We start from the raw sequence: 18,954 nt of genomic DNA on the forward strand, positions 1-18,954 counted from the left end.
GGGGTCAGAACCACCACCACTCGACAGAGGATTCAGCACAGGGAGCTCAGCCAGGATTACGGCATGCAAGTAACTAAGTATAAAATAAATAACAAAACTGTCCCCCCCTGTGGCAGAAATAGGATCTGGTACGAATGGCAAACAATCTGGGCAATTTGGAACATTTACCGTAGGAGCGCAGCTAAAGCAGCGTATCCTGTTCTCTTCTCACATATACATTTTTTGAAATCCTTTCAGTGTTTCTTTGGTAGTAGTATAAAAGCAGCGTAACGTTAGATCAGTGTGTCTGAGCAGGACAGCGTAAGAACCATCTCATTGCAAGCAACTGCACTTTCATTACTGAGACAAAAATATCAAAAGATCTAACTTTTTATTAAAGAACTTCTTAAGACTATCGTTTTTGTATTATCATGGACACTTCCTCAAGAAACTCACTCAGAAAAAATATACAACAGTCCTGTAAGTCTAGCATTTTTGATGTCACGTGCAAAAATTACCAATTCTGTCTCCATGGTTTATACTTTTTTAATACTACATTAAATTCCTGGGGTACGCACTGTGAATAAAGACTTGTTACTTACCTATCATACACATTGAGTAGCCAGTTAAGACACATGTCTACACAGAGAGGAACATTCACCATATCTTTGTGTTTCTCTTCAAGTCCACTGTAGACGGTAGTGAGACAGCTGATCACATCCTGGACACCAATCAACTGGTCATTTTGACTCAACTTGTGCTGTTTGAAAACTTCACTTGTTATGTTCAGGTCCAACAGGTCCACTAACAACAGGTGATTAAAAAAAGAAAAAAAAAGAAAAAAGGCATGAATATAGATGCCCGAGTGTAGCATTCACAATACTTGTTCGTGTGTGTATTGTAGCAAACACTGCAGACAATTAGCCAAGAAGTAGCTTTCATTTAGTAACATTATAGTGAAAAACTGTTCTCTGTGAGAAGTGGACAGCATTTTGGTACTGTATATTTAAAAAAACGGAATCAACAAGAACACCATAATGACACAGCACAGCTCGGAAGAACATTTAAAAAGCCACTGAATTAGTCTGTGTAATTAGAGGATCCTAACTTCAGATGTACACACACTGGGAGTCCCCTAGGTTTACAGGATTCTTCCCATTTACCACAAAGCAGAAACCCATTAAACGACTATCACTTTTGATTAAATGTAAAGCAAAGCAAATTCTTAGGTAACGATGTTCTCTTAAATGCAGTAGGAAAGTACTGACGCCTGATTAACTGAACAGTAGTTGCTAAATTAAGGCTTAAAAGAAAGCAGGGAGGGACACAGGGAAATTTTTTCTTGTAGTTTTCCAGAACGCAAAATGCTACGCTTTCATGAAAAATATTTTGATCTCCTTTATTACAGCATGCTTTCTACAAGCAGCTGGGGATGCTATGGACATCCTAGAGGTGACAAGGTTTTTGCCCCCAAAACCACAGAAATGTGACTGCGCTTCTGAAAATCTGGGTTTTGCGTGGCAAAAATAAAAAGCTGCCAATGAGTTCTTCTAATTCCATTTGCAAAACAAAGTGGGAAAGAGGAGACTTATTTTGGTGTAAAAGAAGGAAGAATAACCTAAGTCAAAGGGTGTTATAATCCTCAGTGACATTTTTTGACAGAAGCGTGGACCTTAGCAAAAAAAAAAAAAAAAAAAAACTGCAAAATATCATTATGCTTGCTACAGTGTATACAACATGAAGTTGAAGTATATTCTGAGCTCACACAGAGCTGTTTCTGGAGAGCCAGTAACACATTTACACTATAAATGTCATCTCTCAAAGGAAATGAAACATGACAATCTCAGATGTGTTGTAAATTACTCTGCACCAGTACTGCTAAATAAGGACCCCAGAAGGGCAGTCTATATCATTATGCTTGCTACAGTGTATACAACATGAAGTTGAAGTATATTCTGAGCTCACACAGAGCTGTTTCTGGAGAGCCAGTAACACATTTACACTATAAATGTCATCTCTCAAAGGAAATGAAACATGACAATCTCAGATGTGTTGTAAATTACTCTGCACCAGTACTGCTAAATAAGGACCCCAGAAGGGCAGTCTGTGCAAATCAGGTAAGTCTAGCTTGGGCTGGAAAATAAGTACAGCAGAAAAAAGCAGGAGCAGGACAACACTAACGACTATGAGCAATTCTGTCAAGAACTCAATGAGCACCTACCAAAAGATAAGGCTATAGGCCAAAAGAAGGTTACGTTCCCAATCCCATTTCATCAGTCTACCCTTCCTAACATCACTGTAAAATGGGAAATAGTACCTCACAGCCCTTACTTTCTGTCTCCCTCCCTGACATCTGTACACTCTGTTCTAACTTTACAGCATCAGACTTGCAGGGATTTTATATTTGTTTGCTTTTTATTTTCTCTTTCTTTTTTTTCTAAAAGCCCATCTCTTGGTCTTGCAAACAAATGCCAGCCATGTACTTATCAGACAGGCAGACTGCTAATTGCAGCAAAACACCTTGCCACTAGTTTGACCTGAAGGAGCCAAAGTATTTGGCAGTACACTGCAGCGTAATCTTCTACAGTAGCTGAAAAATATGTAATACACTGGAAAAAGCTCACAGGCATATTTAAAAACAAGACAAAACCAAAAAACCCCACACTACAATGCAACACTGACTATTTTTTTGAGGGGTGGAAGGAGGGGGGTGAAGCCAGGTGCAAAACTATAACATGCTATCCAATCCCATAAATATTGCACTCAGGAGAGATGGCCACTTTTCATGCTTTTCCTTCATGACCTACAGGGGGAAAAAAAACCCTCAAAATTATTGCAACCACTTTGGCAGTGGTATTTTTTTCAACCTGTTTTCGTAATGTACTTAATGGTTGGCCAAAAGCAGGTAAGCAGCTTCCTAAAACAGGTTGACAGCACCCAAAACCTGCCCTTTTTAAACCCAGTGAAAACTTGGAATGCCAGAAAGTTGTAGCCTTTGGGCTTGGCTTAACATAACCATCCTTGCACTGAAAACAGCAATTCAACAGACACTGGAGTAAGCCTGCTAACTTCACGTCTTGATCTGCTGGCATTAAGATCTCACATTCACATTTCTGCCAAAGGATTCTAGAGGGAATCGGGAGCAGTATTTTCATACTAAAAGGAAACTCTGCTGCTGTACTAAATGCAAATTAAGCAAAACTTACACTTTTGTATAACACCATTCATGGAGAACAAGCAGAGGAAATTACTTCCATCCCTGCTTACCTCAGCACTCACCTGGCTGAATGAACTTTGGGTACAGGCAGTTATCCTGCTGTGGTAAGGTCTACCCATTAGCAGCACCCCTGGATTGGGCTGATGTGAAGAGGGATTATTTTCTCATTACATTTCCATTTCTGAAAGTTTTTGAATAAACTGTGTTTATGCAGATGGGGGAAAGCTAACCTGAGACTCACATGCCATTGCTGGCATGAAGCCTACTGTACACAGCTTTTAGTGCATTTTTGCAGTACCATTCTGCATCTGCTCAAATGTGCTGAATGACCAACTGTTAACCAACAAATGGATGCAAGGGTCATTTCTTTCCTTTCTGCAGCGAGGAGACTTTCCCAAAGGAAAACTATAAACAGAGACCACGTCATTCAGCACAGTTCAAGGAGATGTGAGTGACTGACTCAGATGCAAGTAATGATGTGCAGCTGATAATGGCAAATTTGAGGCTGCTGTGACCCCACAGAAAATAGGCAGGCATTGCTATGGAGCTTTTGTGTTAGAAAGACCTTGTGAATGACAGCAGTTCCTGCAAAAGACTGGATGGCTGAGGGAAGTCTGCACGGCTCTCGCTTTTAGGCCAGTGTGCCTTAATGTTCATTCCTTAGCCTTGTGCGGTTGACATTCCTATTAGCATTCTTAAATTTTAAACCACCTAGAGGACCTCAGTGACAGAATTCTGAATATGCATGGTGGTTTTGTTCCCTTTTTCCCTTCCAGTACTACACTTCAGTATCTGGGGCAATATAATTTCTTGAAAACGAGCTAAAGTATGCTGCACGAGAATAAAATATTCTATTCAGGGTCCGGTACTGCATAGTTGCCCAGTACAACTGCAACACAGGATACTCTCTCTGGCCCCATTCTTCTTCTGCTACAGTGAGAAAGTGCTCTCAGTACGTCTGCCCCACATAACCTGAGGCAGAGAAGCTAAGAATTTGTTCTTTCCAACCTGCAACCTTTCTCAGCTTCCTGCACAATAAATACACGTTTTATATGTGTATACACATATATTAGTCTCTGCAGGAATCTACCTTCCAAAAAACAGAACAAGATGAAACATGACTCTACCTTCCCGCTTCCAAAGGAGGGTGGGGGGAGTGGGAGGGAATAACTTCCCCAGAACCATGTTTTTCTGACACTTACCAAGACCGAAGACACACAAGAGAGATTTGGCACCAGCAAAGTTTTCCAAAGTGCAGTTCTCAAATTACAAACTCCTGAACCTGCTTGTATAGCACTAATACTGCGTTACCAGTCTTCACTGCAAAGTCAAAATCTATCAGGTGCAAGTGGGACTGTGCATCCTGCTCCAGCCGTGCCCTTGGAGTTCTCACCAAAAAGGCCCTTGCAGTTATACACACACTGAGGCTGTGACAGCAATTTGTCACATTTTACAGTTTAGAATGACCTCATTTTCTAGTGATTTGTCTTGACATTTTCTTTGCCTTAGCACATAAACCTTTCTAAAGCATTCTGCATCCAAACACCTTTAAAAACCATCCACAGTTAAAATTACAGGAAATACAATGGAAGACTAAAGCAACTCAGACCAGGGAATGAATGGCAGGGGAACGGCAGATGCCTATTTTAAAACAAAATCACCAACAAATAAAAGTCAAGAAAAGAATTCTAGACAGGGCTTAACCACTCTCCCCTTCCTCAGAGAGATGTGTTTTGGCTATCTCAGCAGCCATTCATGGGACAGAATCAGGCTGAGAATCATCACAGTCAAAGGGAAAACAGGAAAACCTGTTCCTTGGCAAAAAATAATCAGCTAAGCAAAAAATGACAAAAGGAACAGCACTGATTATGTTTTTGAAGGTGGTCTTAAAATTGTGCCAGATCGTAATGGGTTCCTGTTCAGAGACAGAAAATTCTTGTAGCATTTAGCTTTGTGGATAATCTGCAATGTCTTTCTTAAAAACCCACAACATTGTGTTCTCACAAATTACACCAATCCTTTGTCAAATATGTGTGTGTAATAAAGACAAAGATTTTTTTGGCTGTTGTCTCCTCCCATGAGGCAGAGAGATGGAGCAAGCAAACAGCTTCATAAATAACAAGGCAGATTGGATCTGCAGAGATGACAGTTTTACTCCTGTCTCTTTCAAACTGGAATATTCTCTTCACTTCTTGCTACTTCCCTCTGCCCTCCTTCCACCTCCCTCCCCTGAAACTGGAGACAATATTCAATTTTGAAATATGTGAATGAGGGGAGCTAACCATTGCAGTTATTACAGAAATTCATATATTTTGCAGTAAAACCAAGAGCAGGATGTTCTTCCTCAAAGCTTATTAGAAGTAATGAAAGTGAAGTTTGTTCTACACAGGTCGCTAGACAGTCTGTATGCCTGTCAGAGCCTGTATAGCCTTGGGTGGGACTGTATCTTTTGCACAGAGAAGCTCTAGGCTGTGCCAAGGAAATACAGTTTTTCTTTCAATACCATCAGACAATCTTTCAAAGGACAGGTTCTGCTTTTTCCCCAAATGTAAGACCTTGAACCCACGATCTTGAACTCGATTTGAAATTCTGTGAGAAGCCAGCATAGCATATGAAGAAGTGGCGAGAGGTACTCCCAAGAGCCCGTGCTGTTGCATAGATGCACTCTAGCTTTCTGGAGTAGCTAGCTAGCATCTCAGGCACAGCTTCATTTGGTATAATGCATATCTGAAGTCCAGCCAAGAAGCTACTGCCAAGATCAGACTGCTGTCTTCTAGGCTGGAAGGAGGGAAGGGACCCTGCTTTGGGCAACTCCTTCCCTGCTTGCATCTTTAGCTTTGCCCTCCTTGTGTTCCTACTCAGACTGCAGTACTGTACACCCTTCAGGGCTGAAAAGTCCTTCCACAGCACGGACTCTTGAGTTTAAACAAGAAAATTTGGTAATGTTGTACAATGTTTTTATACCAGCTGTTGCCAAGACCTTTCAAAAGGTCTAAAATCTGCGACCTTCACACTCATTCACAACCCACATCTCCTTCCAAAATTGTCCAGTTTCCATTTTCTTTTCTACTTCACCCTATTTTCTTTCTGGTAGATGTGCGTTTTTATGTATTTTCTTTTCCATTCATAGTCCTAATAATTTTTAAAATTCATATTCTCATCATCTCTACAACAGAATTTTTTGCACTCCTTCCTTTTTGTACACCTTAATCTCCCCAGTTCTGTTTCAGCTAGTTTTCTTCCCCACACCCTCTCTTCTCTGCCTTCTCACAAAATCTCACTTCCTCCTAAGCTTTTTGCCCTTTCAGTTATCTTCCTTGTCTTCATGTCTTGCCTCTCTCTATAATGTAAACCATTTCTGTCAAACTATTAGTTCAGTCCCATTTCTAAACTAAACATTGAGGACTTAGAAGCTAGCTCAGCTCCCCCAAGAAAGTACCACCTTTCTTCTTCTCATCCTGATTCCCAAGGACAATGAAGAAATACCAGTGGCAGGATGACTCCACAGAGTACTCCAAGTTTGCCTTGCACAGGAGACTCAGGCAAGAGCCCAGAACTGCAGTATGGTACTTGCTGTGTGGTACTTGCTACTTCTCGGAGAAGTCCCAAGTCCAGAGGCCAGGACAAGACCTCCTGATACATCACTTCTGAGGCTGCTAAACTTTGAACATGGTAGTCATGCAACTTGCTGCTGAATTACACCATAATTGTGATATAATCTGAAATGTTTTTTTAAATACCTAGCAAATACAGAACAGAAAATTGCAGATACAAACACGGACCTTGGAAATGAAGTAGTTTCAACAGCTGAGCCTGCTTAGTAGACACCTATGCTTTCCTGCTGCTGAAATCTATATGCTCTTCAGAGTGGACTGTGGCTGAATTATTAGATTGCTTAAGAACAGGGACAAATGCCAACACGGGTCTGGGCAGAACATCCAATGTGCATATTAAATGCATTGTTATTTCCTATCTAAATTGAAGACCCTTCCCCACATCCCCGGTATATATACACATACTATTATTGCTAATAATAGTAGTTTGTTTTATCCTAGTAGCTTTTTGTGATTAAAATGTATAGCAATACCAACTACCTATAACCAACTATACAGATCTGTATCCTTTCCCCTCACACTTTGAGCAGCCTGAACTCCTCTTTAACTGGAATTCACACAGCAAGATGTTCTCTCTGAGAGGGAGGAATATTTTCAAAGTTATATCTAGCAGCAGTAAACACTTACAAAAAATGGAATAAAACTCTCTAAAATATAATAAAATACCTGAGTTTATGTCAAAGGTCAGGGTTTTAGCTCACATCATTTCACATTGGTTTGTATCAGCTTGTATCAGGAACAGTATGCAATAGTCAAGAGGTCCAATATTTATTTTCCTATCTTTTCTCAAAGTAGTCTTAGTGGGCATACCATTTCAACTTACCTGCTGCACACCTTTTTTCATTAATTGATTTTATTTATTTGCAATAATGATACCTACTATTGGCAATTCTTCCTGCCATTTTGTTGGTTGACAATCTGTCAAGGATGTATCTGGTCCCTTGTTAAACATTAATGTTGTTAAGACTTAAGCTGACCCTCCCGTCCCCCCATACTGTAGAGAAACAATTTGTCTCAAAGGCCAAGCTCACAGCACAGTGCTTTCTGCAGTCTTCGGATTTTGATGGCTGTACGGTAGGCAGAGAAGCGTACGTTGTTCAAGTCAGCTGAAACAGCAGAACAGAAATATGAGCAGCCCTAAAAAGAGAGTCTGTAAGTTTCCTCTACATATGAATTTTCAACATTTTGGAAGAAGTCTGATATCCCTTCTCTTCTCTGCAATCAGTTAATAGGATATATCAGAACAAATAAAATAAACTGAGAAGTTGGGACCTCAGTCCAATCCACCTGCAGGGAAAGCCGCCTGACTCTGACAGTCGAGGGCCTTTGGAGATCGGCATACCAGAAATCCCGACACTATCTTGGCACATGTAATACATATGTACATATGGGAGTTTTACATACATATTATGCAGCGTTAAGTAGTTTCCAGGCAAGTGCTCAAATACAGTATGTTTCTCAAATAATTTACAATTCCATCAGACAACATACAGGAAACGAAGGGCAGCAAACGTCACAGAAACAGAAAAAAAATGGCTTTTTAAGCCGTAATTTCTATGCCATGACTTTGTAAACAGTGCTTTGAAAGGGACAGTCAGATAGTCATAAACTGATGGGGATAGTAACATTTTTCCTCACTTAACAGTATTTTACCCTTTCGCTCCTTAGAAAGGGAGATTTCCCAGTAAATGTTAGCAGGACATGTTGAGCTAGTTGTACCATAATATGGTCTAGCCTTTACCGATAACATAGCTGCTCTGATTTATTACAAAAATTACTTCCCTGCAGACCGGCATCCTGCTTTAAACATGCAGACAGCCTGCATCGTTGGACAATCCCTTGTGGATTTAAAAGAAATAAACAAGATACTGCATTAAAGCATAGAGTCAGAGCATATTGTTCAGAATTAAAATTACTGAAAGGCAATAAACATGACATGATCAAGGCAGGAGGTTTCTTGCAAAGTGTGTCTCATCACAAAGTGGGAAATGCTCTGTTACAGTTCACAGCAACTCAGATGTGGTCAGCAGACAAATGCAGGCTTTTACTCATGGAATGAACATCACATAATGGTTTATTTTAAGAAATGCACTCACCTAAGGACTGGAAGAGATCCGTCATTTTAGGATGATCCCAACAGGTTGTCTGCGTCTCATGACTACAAAGGAATGAGATAATCAAAGTTTCAAGCAACACATACATGTGCACACACACAATGCAAAGGACAAAAACCCAAAGATATTCTGATTTTCTGTGTTTAAGTGGCAAGAAATCCCACAGCTCTTTAATTAAAATACATGATCTGTGCCACTCACTTTGAGATTAAAAAATCAAGGAGCTAAGTCTGACAATAGCCCACCCATATTTAACAGTATTTACTTTTGATTCTAAGTGTGACTGTATCAGTTGAACTCTGATCCTGAAGCTGAGGCACACTAAATAAGGTAAAAATGCAAAACTTCCTGCTGCTGTAGCACAATATTTGTAAAAACACTTTAAAAATAAAAAGCATCGAGGTTGTATTTCAGACTTCATTGCATATCTGAACACCTGTATCAGAACACATACAACAATTTTAAACTTTACCTGTAATGCATTTAATGGAAAGCCTGGTCACTCTTCACACACCCGATCAATAGGTATCCTCATTTAGGGTGTGTGTTCTACACTAGTGCCCACAGAAGAGAGATTTAATAGGCAGCATCACTTAACCCACCATTTAGCACTGCTGTTTCAATTCACCAAGGTTTCAGGTATGCAGCCATAGGGGTCAAAATGTGTATTATGTCAGGTCTACTGAAATCTCTAATTCCCTTCTACAAGCCACATTTTACTTGTATTTCTGAATATTAATTGCTGGGATGATTGCACATTCTTGCCTTACAAAGTATTGACATTTGAATTAGATTTCTAAGAAAATTACAGAAGTTGTGTTAAAAAGATCATAGCACTCCCTTTAAAAGTTAATAATGAAAATGAAATGATGCTAGGTTAGCAAATCTAACAATAATGAGCAGAGAATACCACTTATTTCACCTTTGTTTCTATTTGAAAATTTTTAATGCACACACATTATTTTTTCCACATACAGGTGTACTTGGTTGTAAATAATGACTTTAAATGGCACTTTGCCTGGAAATGCAGTGGACTGTAGCTTCAGTTGGTATATATAAATGGCTGTACCTCAGCCATTGAGTGGGTGCTCAGTAATTTATCATCATTGATTTTTTTTTTTTTTTTTATTGAGAAACCAACCAAGAATGAACCCTTTTATACTAAGTGATGCAAAATAAATGGGATAGAAGGTCCCTCCTCCAAAGAGCTACAGATATAGGACAGGTACCACAAAGGGGAGGCAGGCTCCAAACAAAGTGCTGAAGGCCCTTCTTTACATTACCCTTTGAGATAACGCTAGTGAAAAGTGCATGTGTTGAGTCTCTGCATAGGGGATATGATCCCCACTTCACCAGTTTGACCTTTCCAGCTTTGAGTCTGGTCTAGGTCTGCACAGTCAGCTTCTCTCTGTCACAAGGCTTAACTCTCTCTGCCACGGGTCTCATTTGTATATCTGGCACCATCACAACTTTGTGAGGTGTTTTTCATGGAAGACAAAATATGTATTTCCTATTAATACAGTAGGTATAAATCCTCTTTTCCCTCTTTGTGATTATTCCCTAGGAGATGACTGAAAGGAGAGAAAAGCCCTGCACATGATTTAAATAAAAGAGTTTTATACAACATGCAATCAAAAAAAAAAAAATCTTCTGTCAGACCTTGAATGACTCTGAAATACTATAGAAAACCCTCCCAAATTCAGAAGAACGCTGAAATACATCTTTACATCTGAACGCATTTTCCTGAACTGAAACTTTTAGCTGGTTTCAATTTGATTAATATCACACGAATTACATTCATGTTTCAAATTCTGAATGAGGTGATCAAGGCTCTGATACGCTGAACTCCAAAGCTAAGGCATACCAGTACCTACACCAGCGTTTCTGCAGTTTCTAGAAAGACACTTTTAAAACAGCGCTATGTTTATCCTTGTCCAGAAAAGTAATTTCAAAAACAAGTAGCTTGACAATATTTCCCTGGAAGGGGCACACCAATAAATCATCATGAAGCCAACAACAACAACAAAAAAAAGATGTATCTGGGTTTGGTGCTGTGCCAAGGTAAAGCCAATTGACTGTCCAGCATTCTCAAAACCCCTGGTATAAAAAAAACCCTACAGGATATTAGAAAGAACAACAACATATACAGCTTCAGTAAACAGGAACAGAAAATACAATATAATGACTCATACTGATCAACTTATTAACCTCAAAACTGGTCCTGAAGCTGCCCAATATCTGCACTATTGTGTTAAGCAGGATGCCATCATTATCACGTTGAACATTTGGAATCTATTTCTGTTGACAAAACCCATTGCAACTGCCCAAAGAAATGGATCCAATAAAGCTTGTTTTAAGGAAATGGCTTCACCTCAACTCCTCTGACCAAGAAAAAAAACAAAACAAAAAACCAAACCACAAACAAAACAAAAAAAAAGGACCAAGACTGGCAATTTTACTGTCAACATACTAAGTGAAAAGGGTTTCTTAGGATTTTCTGAGAAAAGGCTCTTAACTAAAACACCTTCAAACTTCTATGTCAAAAGTAAAGGTAGGTGGCAGTACTGTGATAGAAACTTTAAATATATGTATATATAAAAATACATTTCAGTCTGTTTTAAATGCTAAAATATTAGTGCAAACACTGCATGTAAACAACACGCAATTTAGCTGAGTCAAATCCTGTTTACTGCCTTACAAGAAACTATCATGTTAAAATTCGCCGTGATGGTAAAAACTTTGCTGAATCGTAGCCTTTATTTCTGAATTCACCATCTTCTGGCATTAAAAAATATGTTTCCATGAAGAAATCCATTTCCTGCTTGTGGGGTGCTGCAAGGATCTCCCCTGGGAAGTACTGCAGAAGTGCAAAGGTTTATTAGCAGCAAATGCCTCTCTAGACAAACAATGGATTGACAGCAGAAGTCGATTTGAATTTCTTCTTGTCTTGCAGCAAATTGTTAAATTTTATTATGTCCAAAGAGACCTTTTCTCTTTTTTTATTTTAAAAAAAGGAAGGAAAAAAAAAAGAAATACTTGGATAAACCCTTGCTTCCCTCCCTCTGGAAATACACTGATATACTCCAGTACACATCTGTCGTGGTTTAACCTCAGTTGGCAACCGAGCACCTCACAGCTGCTCAACTCACTCCCCCCACCCTGGTGGGATGGTGGAGAGAATCGGCAGAGTAGAAGCGAGAAAAAAATACTAACAATAATGATAATAGTAATAATAATGAGAAGCTTATACAAAGCAAGTGATGCACAGTGCAATTGCTCACCACCCGCCGACCGATGCCCAGCCAGTCCCCGAGCAGCGGCCCCCCCGGCCAGCTTCCCCCAGTTTATGCACTGAGCATGACGTCACATGGTATGGAATGTCCCTTTGGCCAGTTTGGGTCAGCTGTCCTGGCTGTGCCCCCTCCCAGCTTCTTGTGCACCTCCAGCCTTCTCAGTCGGTAGAGCATGGGAAGCTGAAAAGCCCTTGGCTAGTGTAAGCACTACCTAGCAACAACTAAAACATCGGTGTGTTATCAACATTATTCTCATACTAAATCTAAAACACAGCCCCATACCAGCTACTAAAAGGAAAATTAACTCCATCCCAGCCGAAACCAGGAGAACAGCTGTAATGCTTAATTAGGATGTGGGCAGATCTAATTGTGATTCAGGCTTCTAAGTAATTTATAAACCCTCTATGCAATGAATAAGAGCTGATATTACCAATCAAGCTTTTTCCTTAAATCAGGTTTCCAAGATTTAAGAACAAACAACAGTTTCATTATTGAAACTGTATGCCTTTTCAGATAAAACTGTAGCAGTTTTATCTGAAAGACTAAAACCTACTTTAATCATGACAACATACCATGCAAAAATGATGTTATTTTTTTCTATTTTGTGTGTGCTTAACATGAAGCAGAAAAATGTGAAGGAGATATCCAAAACCTCTGTATCCTGCGCTATCATCTTATTTCTCCATTTAATGTAGTAAATACCTGAACAGCTAAATTTTCTCTTTAGAGAAAAACACAGAACATGAAACGTATACCTAATAAAAGAATGACCAGAAAATAATTTTACATTTCTATTTTCATTTGAAAGAGAAATACATTTCTGCAAGACTTGGTATAGACTAATGGGTTTTTAAAACTTATCACTCAGTTCTTCTGTACACCACACTGGTAGTACACCACACCACACCACCTTCCACTAGGATTCAGAAAAAAAAAAGGCCCCGTGAACATCATCTGGTGGAATGGAAAAACGGCAAGAGAGAATCCCTTCATGTGGGCTTGTCCATAATTACCCAGAAGTCAGTACTACCTGACAGCTGCTAAATGACTACACAAGGTGAACGTGATTACGTCAGCCTCATCCCAAAACACCTAGCAAGCAACCATCCGTAGCAATCCTGTACACAGATCCAACAGAGAAGAAGAATGGGCTTAGAGTGAGTGAATCACCGACTCAACAATCCATTTAGGTCAAAGGAGGCAGCAACTCCACTGCTGCGGGCAGTGCCTCTACCGCCACTGCATATATTCCATTTTCGAGACAGAAGACATGAAAGCCAGACTACACTGGACAGAGCTGAGGAAAAAAAAAAATGTGACTGTAAATTTAAAAAGAGCTATAAAAAACTGGGGGAGAGGGAAGGAATCAGTCTCAACAGTGACATTTCTTAATGTAAAGTTTTGTTTGATAACAATTCCATAATATGCACGGACTTTTATGTAGACACAAATTGATTTTCACAGGAAGAAAAAATGGGTGTGCAGATAACCTTCCTACGCTACAAATAAAACTATCAGAGAAAGGAGTCATTTTATCAGGCGCTCCAAACCGGAGGCATGCAAGACGAAGTGCTTTCTGGTGATTTGGTTTGTAAAGCAGCTCTTTGAAGTAAGATCCATCTTTCTCTGCTGTAGCTACAGTAGCTCTTGTGTTACTGATGCAAGACTAACGCAAGTAGATCAAGCATTGAGAAACGCGCTCACATACTTTACAGTATTGGATGGTCTGTAACAGATGAGACAAACTTGATGAAATTGGGGGAGATCTTTCTGACCGGGATCTCGTAGCTCCTTTTTATGCAAATTCATGACACAGCAACCTATTCTAAAATGTGCACCGCAGCAGTTACAACTACCTGTCAGTTATTGCCCAGCGAGTAAAAGCAGACTTGGATGTTCCCCTGCTTCTCTGACACCTTGCTCAGTAAACACAAATAACATACAAGACATCAGACCTACAAGAACAAGGAAATTGATAAACAAAAGATTATATAATTTCTTTGTATTTATTTTACATGTATATGTGAAAGATGTCATCCTTAGAGCAAAGGACCAGAAATTGCTAAATTGCTAATTACCAGAGTTGCTAAAACAAGGTAAGCAACTAAAGCAGTATGCAATTCACTCACAGAAGTGCTGCAGTCATTTTCTGAAGATTTCCAGGCAAAATGATTTTACTAGATCATGCAGAGAGCTCCAACTTGATTCCTCTGGAGGCCATAACTTCTGGCAAGTCCCAGGAGGCAATTAGGTAGAACTGGATGGATTGTTTTCACCAGACACAACAGGAAGTCTTCAGAAAATTCCACCCTGCTAGCAACTATCTGCTAAGAATGTGAAGAAATGCCATGTTCTGTATTTTTCTATAGAAAACAATCTGTAACCTTCAATGATGGAAAACCAAGCCTGCAGAGAAGCTAATGGAAATCTAAATTTGGAATGATGCTCAAGTTAGACAGAAAAAAAAAAAAAAAAGAATTTTACATGATAACTTGTGAAAATACATGAGAAGTTCATCATTTTTAGTCATCTCACTGAGCTTCTGAAAAAGACTCAAAACAAGCGTTTAACCAAGAGCAGACAAATCTACAGAGTCTTCCCTCTCTGTTACAACTACTGTGGCAGTTCTGTCCCAGGTCGCAGTGACAGTCGTGCCAAGGAGCACCCTCTCTTGCAAGTACTTTACTAGGTTCAGGAAGAACTACTTGTAGACTGAGGTGATACTTTGAGTGAAAGTGAACAACAGTTGGGCTCATCATTCATCTTGCAGGTAGATGGTACTGGATAAAAAGAACTTTTCAAGGTCTAGAGGAGCTGAAGTTACGAGATTTCATTCTGCACAGTGGGTAGCGCAGGAAGGGATTTCTGCTATGATAGAAATGAGCTGGTCTACAGGACAGTAACACCAGTGGTGTGAACATGTTACATCTTCCCACGTGGATCAGTCAGGGAAGAATTAAAAGCATTTCACTAACTGAGCCACAAGAGAATTCATTCAGTGTTATTTTTCTGGTTAGTATCAAAAGACTGAGTTATTCAGAGTAAGAGTCTCCGAGGTCTCTTCTGCCAAAACTTACTGACACAATATAAGCCATGCAGCAAAACATGCATCCACGTATAGATTATATGACAAAACAGTGTCATTTAAGAAGTCTAAATACATTTGTGTAAATTTCACTAACTAAAAATAACACAAATTTAAAAACCTACATATTAATGAAGTGCTCTAAAGCTTAAATGACATTTACCCCTACAATCTGTTTCTTATCCTTTAGAAAGCTGCCAGCAAACATAGTTATAATTGGCAAAGATAATCCTTGTTAAAAACACTTCCTGGTTGTAGATAAAGAGCTGAGAAACAGATAGCATGTCTTAACTTATGCTCTCTAGAAATAAGAGAACAGTCCTGTTGAAATGAATAAGTTGTACATTTCCAGGTGTTTCAAGCTGCCCATGGAGTTGTGGAAAAAACCACTAAATTTGTTCTTTTTTAGCTTTTTGTCTACAAGAAAGAAAACTAGAGACAGGTTTGTGGGTTTTTTATCATTTCTTAGCACAGACAAGGCCTATGTCTGTGTTGATAATCACTGGCAAACACCACAAGAGCAGACACTGAAACAGTACTCTGGCTTTATGTTAAGTAGCTTTCTGATCCTGTGGTCATTTGCACAAAGCATTAACTGAAATCAGGATCTTTACTGATCACTAGTGAATCAATAGCACTCAGAACTCTGGCTTTGCTGCCCTTGCCAAATTTCAAATGGCATAACATCATCCCCACTTTATAAATATGACATGGTGCTTTATCTTTTTTTTAAGCCCATTAGAAAATACTGTTTTGTGGTGAAAAAGAGTTGGCATAAAGCACTGCAAGGGTAATGTATATTAGAGGTTGGTGGAGCAGTTTATATGCAGATATTTTGAAATCCCTCCAGAGAAAATGTACTACTGCATTTCTTTAATAGAAAATGAAGACCAGCACAGGAACTGGTAATTGAAGAAAGTTTCAAAAACTGAATCCTGTATTATCTCTTTCTGCAAATTATATTTTATTTTCCCTTCTAAGGGAAATACTTCTTAATATTTCTAAGAATGTGGTTATGGATATAGCTAGAACAAGAAAAAGTTGAATTTCCCAGTTCCATTAGTTCTCCCCCTCTTCCCCATACAGGCGTAAAACAAACTTCAGGAAAGACTTCCTGAAGAGTCTTGAAAAAAAACGGAGAAGCAGAAAGCATTTTATTCCCGTCCCCCCTAAAGTTGAACATGATATTGGAAGTGATAAAATGGGATTTTTAAGATGTTGGTGATGCCAACCTTTTTGCAGAATTACAGAAAAGTAACCGGGTGACTATGGAGTTTTAATATTGATTAATTTAATGATTACACCAAGAAATTGCATGAGATTAAACTCACTGTGACCCTTTCTGTATTACCCTTTTGTTTCTTCTGCACAGTACAAATATCTAATAATTTATAGCATTGAAAGGTACACAGCTGAAGAACACTTAAATTAGTTAAAAACAACAGTGAGAAATGCTAGGGTAATTATGTTTTCTGCACATTCCTTTCAGTTCATCGTGTATTCCTCAAAGATGTTTAACAATCATATATGATGTCTCCTTCATTCTTCTGTTTCTCTTTAGAATAGTTTTGAAATGCTATGTAATATAGGCTTTTTTTCATTTTCTGTTATAGAGGCCAAGCACGTTTTATTTGTGTGATTCAAATAGTTATAAATGAACAACAGCAGAAAACTCTCCTTATTAAATCTCAAACCTCTGCAAACCAACCTATGAAATATGTATTCAATGGCAAGTTTGCCAAGCCTTTTGTCCAAACTTCACACTTTTATTACCAAAAGTGCATCAGTAAATACTGTGCCTGCTGTGCTGTATCCCCCTCCATACTGCTTATTATTCCCATTCTCTTTTATAATGTATGGAAGACTAAGCTTTTTTTTTTAACAGCATCGAGATTTTACAGAGTCAGATTTTCATTGATTAAATTCTACTGCGACAGAGAAGACTCAGACTACAGAAATACAAAAACTTCTATCAATTGTCATTAAGAAAAAAATCAAACAGGAAGCAAAAAGGACTAAATAAAATCACATCAACAGAGGCAAAGCCATTTGGCAAATGGGGTTTACATAGTAAGATAATTCAAGAGCAGAAAAGAGACAGGCTAAATCATGTGTGCAGGTTCAGTTCAACCAAATATCTGCCATAGCCCAGGGGGCACACACCTTCATAAACCTGGGCTCAATGAATTATAAATCCTTCTTCCAGCCAAGCAGAATAGCCACTCCTTTCCAAAATGCCCAAACCCAGACTGCCTCTGTCTGAACTTACGGGGCAGAGGAGTTTGTACACTGGCTTTTTAATCTGTCACATGGTTCCGTTAGAACCCCAGAAAGGGTGGAGATGCCAACCATTAGCAATAGGGTGGGGAGAACAAACTGCACCCCAAAGCCACCATGGTGTGCTGGCACACTAAGAACCTCTTTCTCTGAGACATTTCTCTCTATGCATATAAGTGCAAGTTGCCACTGGCATCAGGAAACAAACAGAATAAATGCTGCTCATCTGAAAATACAGATGTCTTGCAGCATTTTGACGTTCTCCTTACAGATTCATTGCTACCTAAAGTGTTCCCTCCTGCCTTCTCAGCTGCAGTTCCCTAATATTTTTTTTAAACTCCATTCTGTGTGCAATAAAACTGCGAAGAGTGTGGTATTTTTTGTTTTAAATACTCATCTTAACAGAGGTACAACTACATCATCATCTACAGCTGTGTCACTTCTGAATATTTCACATTTCTCATTCAAGGACACTCACAAAAAGCAACCGAAATGAAGTAAAGGTATGAATTTATGGTTGTCTAAGAAGAGTGTATGTTCTTATTCAGAATTAAAGTAGCCTGATTTAAATTAGCATTTATTTCCCTTTCAAAATTAATTTTAAAAAATTCTTATTTTTCAGCCACCAATCATTGAATCAAACTTTTATTTTCCTTCATCTGCTGTTTTTCTTCCTTACCCCATAAAATGAAAAACTGGTACCTTAAACTTCCTCTCTGAACACACAAGTCTCGCTGTAAAAACAGTAAATATAATTGCTTTCGAATGATAGTTATTGAGACTCATCATAACTGTTCCTTCTACTCATGCTGTGTTTTACATCAAAGGCACCTCATTCAAAGAGGTTAGTACAATTAAACAAAAAAGTAAGAAAATTAACTTAATCTTTGCCTCTTTCCCAGAATTTCTTTCTAAATAAACAACCACCATTAAATCCTGTTGACTGTTCTCTTGAATTGTATTACAAAAGCTCATCTAATCACTCCAATCAAATAAGTTTTTGTGTCAGCATCGTTTTCCTCTCTTCTTTAAACTATATCTGAAATTAGGGAATAGATGAACATTTAAAAGAATATTTAAAGCTAAGAGTACTCTCCAGCCTGATCATACCAAAGCAAATAAAGTTCAGAATCAGCTTTTTTCTGCTTTATTTTCCACAACTCTGTGTTTCATCTAGCTGCTACTGCCAACATTGAAGTTTAGATCAGTAAGCAATAAGAAATGAAGGAAACTGCCAAGGTCAGTCTGCTTGTCAGACTCCGTATTCCTCCTCAAGCTTTTTAAAATAAATAAATCCTACTGGTTACATGTAACATTGTTCTCTTTCAAGACACAAGAATCAAGACACTGCTTCAGCAGCATGTATCATGTTGAA

The 18,954-nt window shown here is 38.8% G+C and overlaps 1 protein-coding gene across 1 annotated transcript in view; it reads right to left on the reverse strand.

Annotated features, from left to right (window-relative positions):
* Positions 1-18,954, reverse strand: part of UTRN (utrophin) — a 377,019-nt gene that overhangs the window by 29,625 nt on the left and 328,440 nt on the right. Inside the window, 3 exon segments of the mRNA XM_009325465.1 lie at positions 582-783; positions 7,842-7,916; positions 8,907-8,968. Coding sequence (XP_009323740.1) covers positions 582-783; positions 7,842-7,916; positions 8,907-8,968 — 339 coding nt within the window.

The sequence above is a fragment of the Pygoscelis adeliae genome, unplaced genomic scaffold (assembly GCF_000699105.1).
Source record: "Pygoscelis adeliae isolate BGI_AS28 unplaced genomic scaffold, ASM69910v1 Scaffold300, whole genome shotgun sequence".
Classification (NCBI taxonomy): domain Eukaryota; kingdom Metazoa; phylum Chordata; class Aves; order Sphenisciformes; family Spheniscidae; genus Pygoscelis; species Pygoscelis adeliae.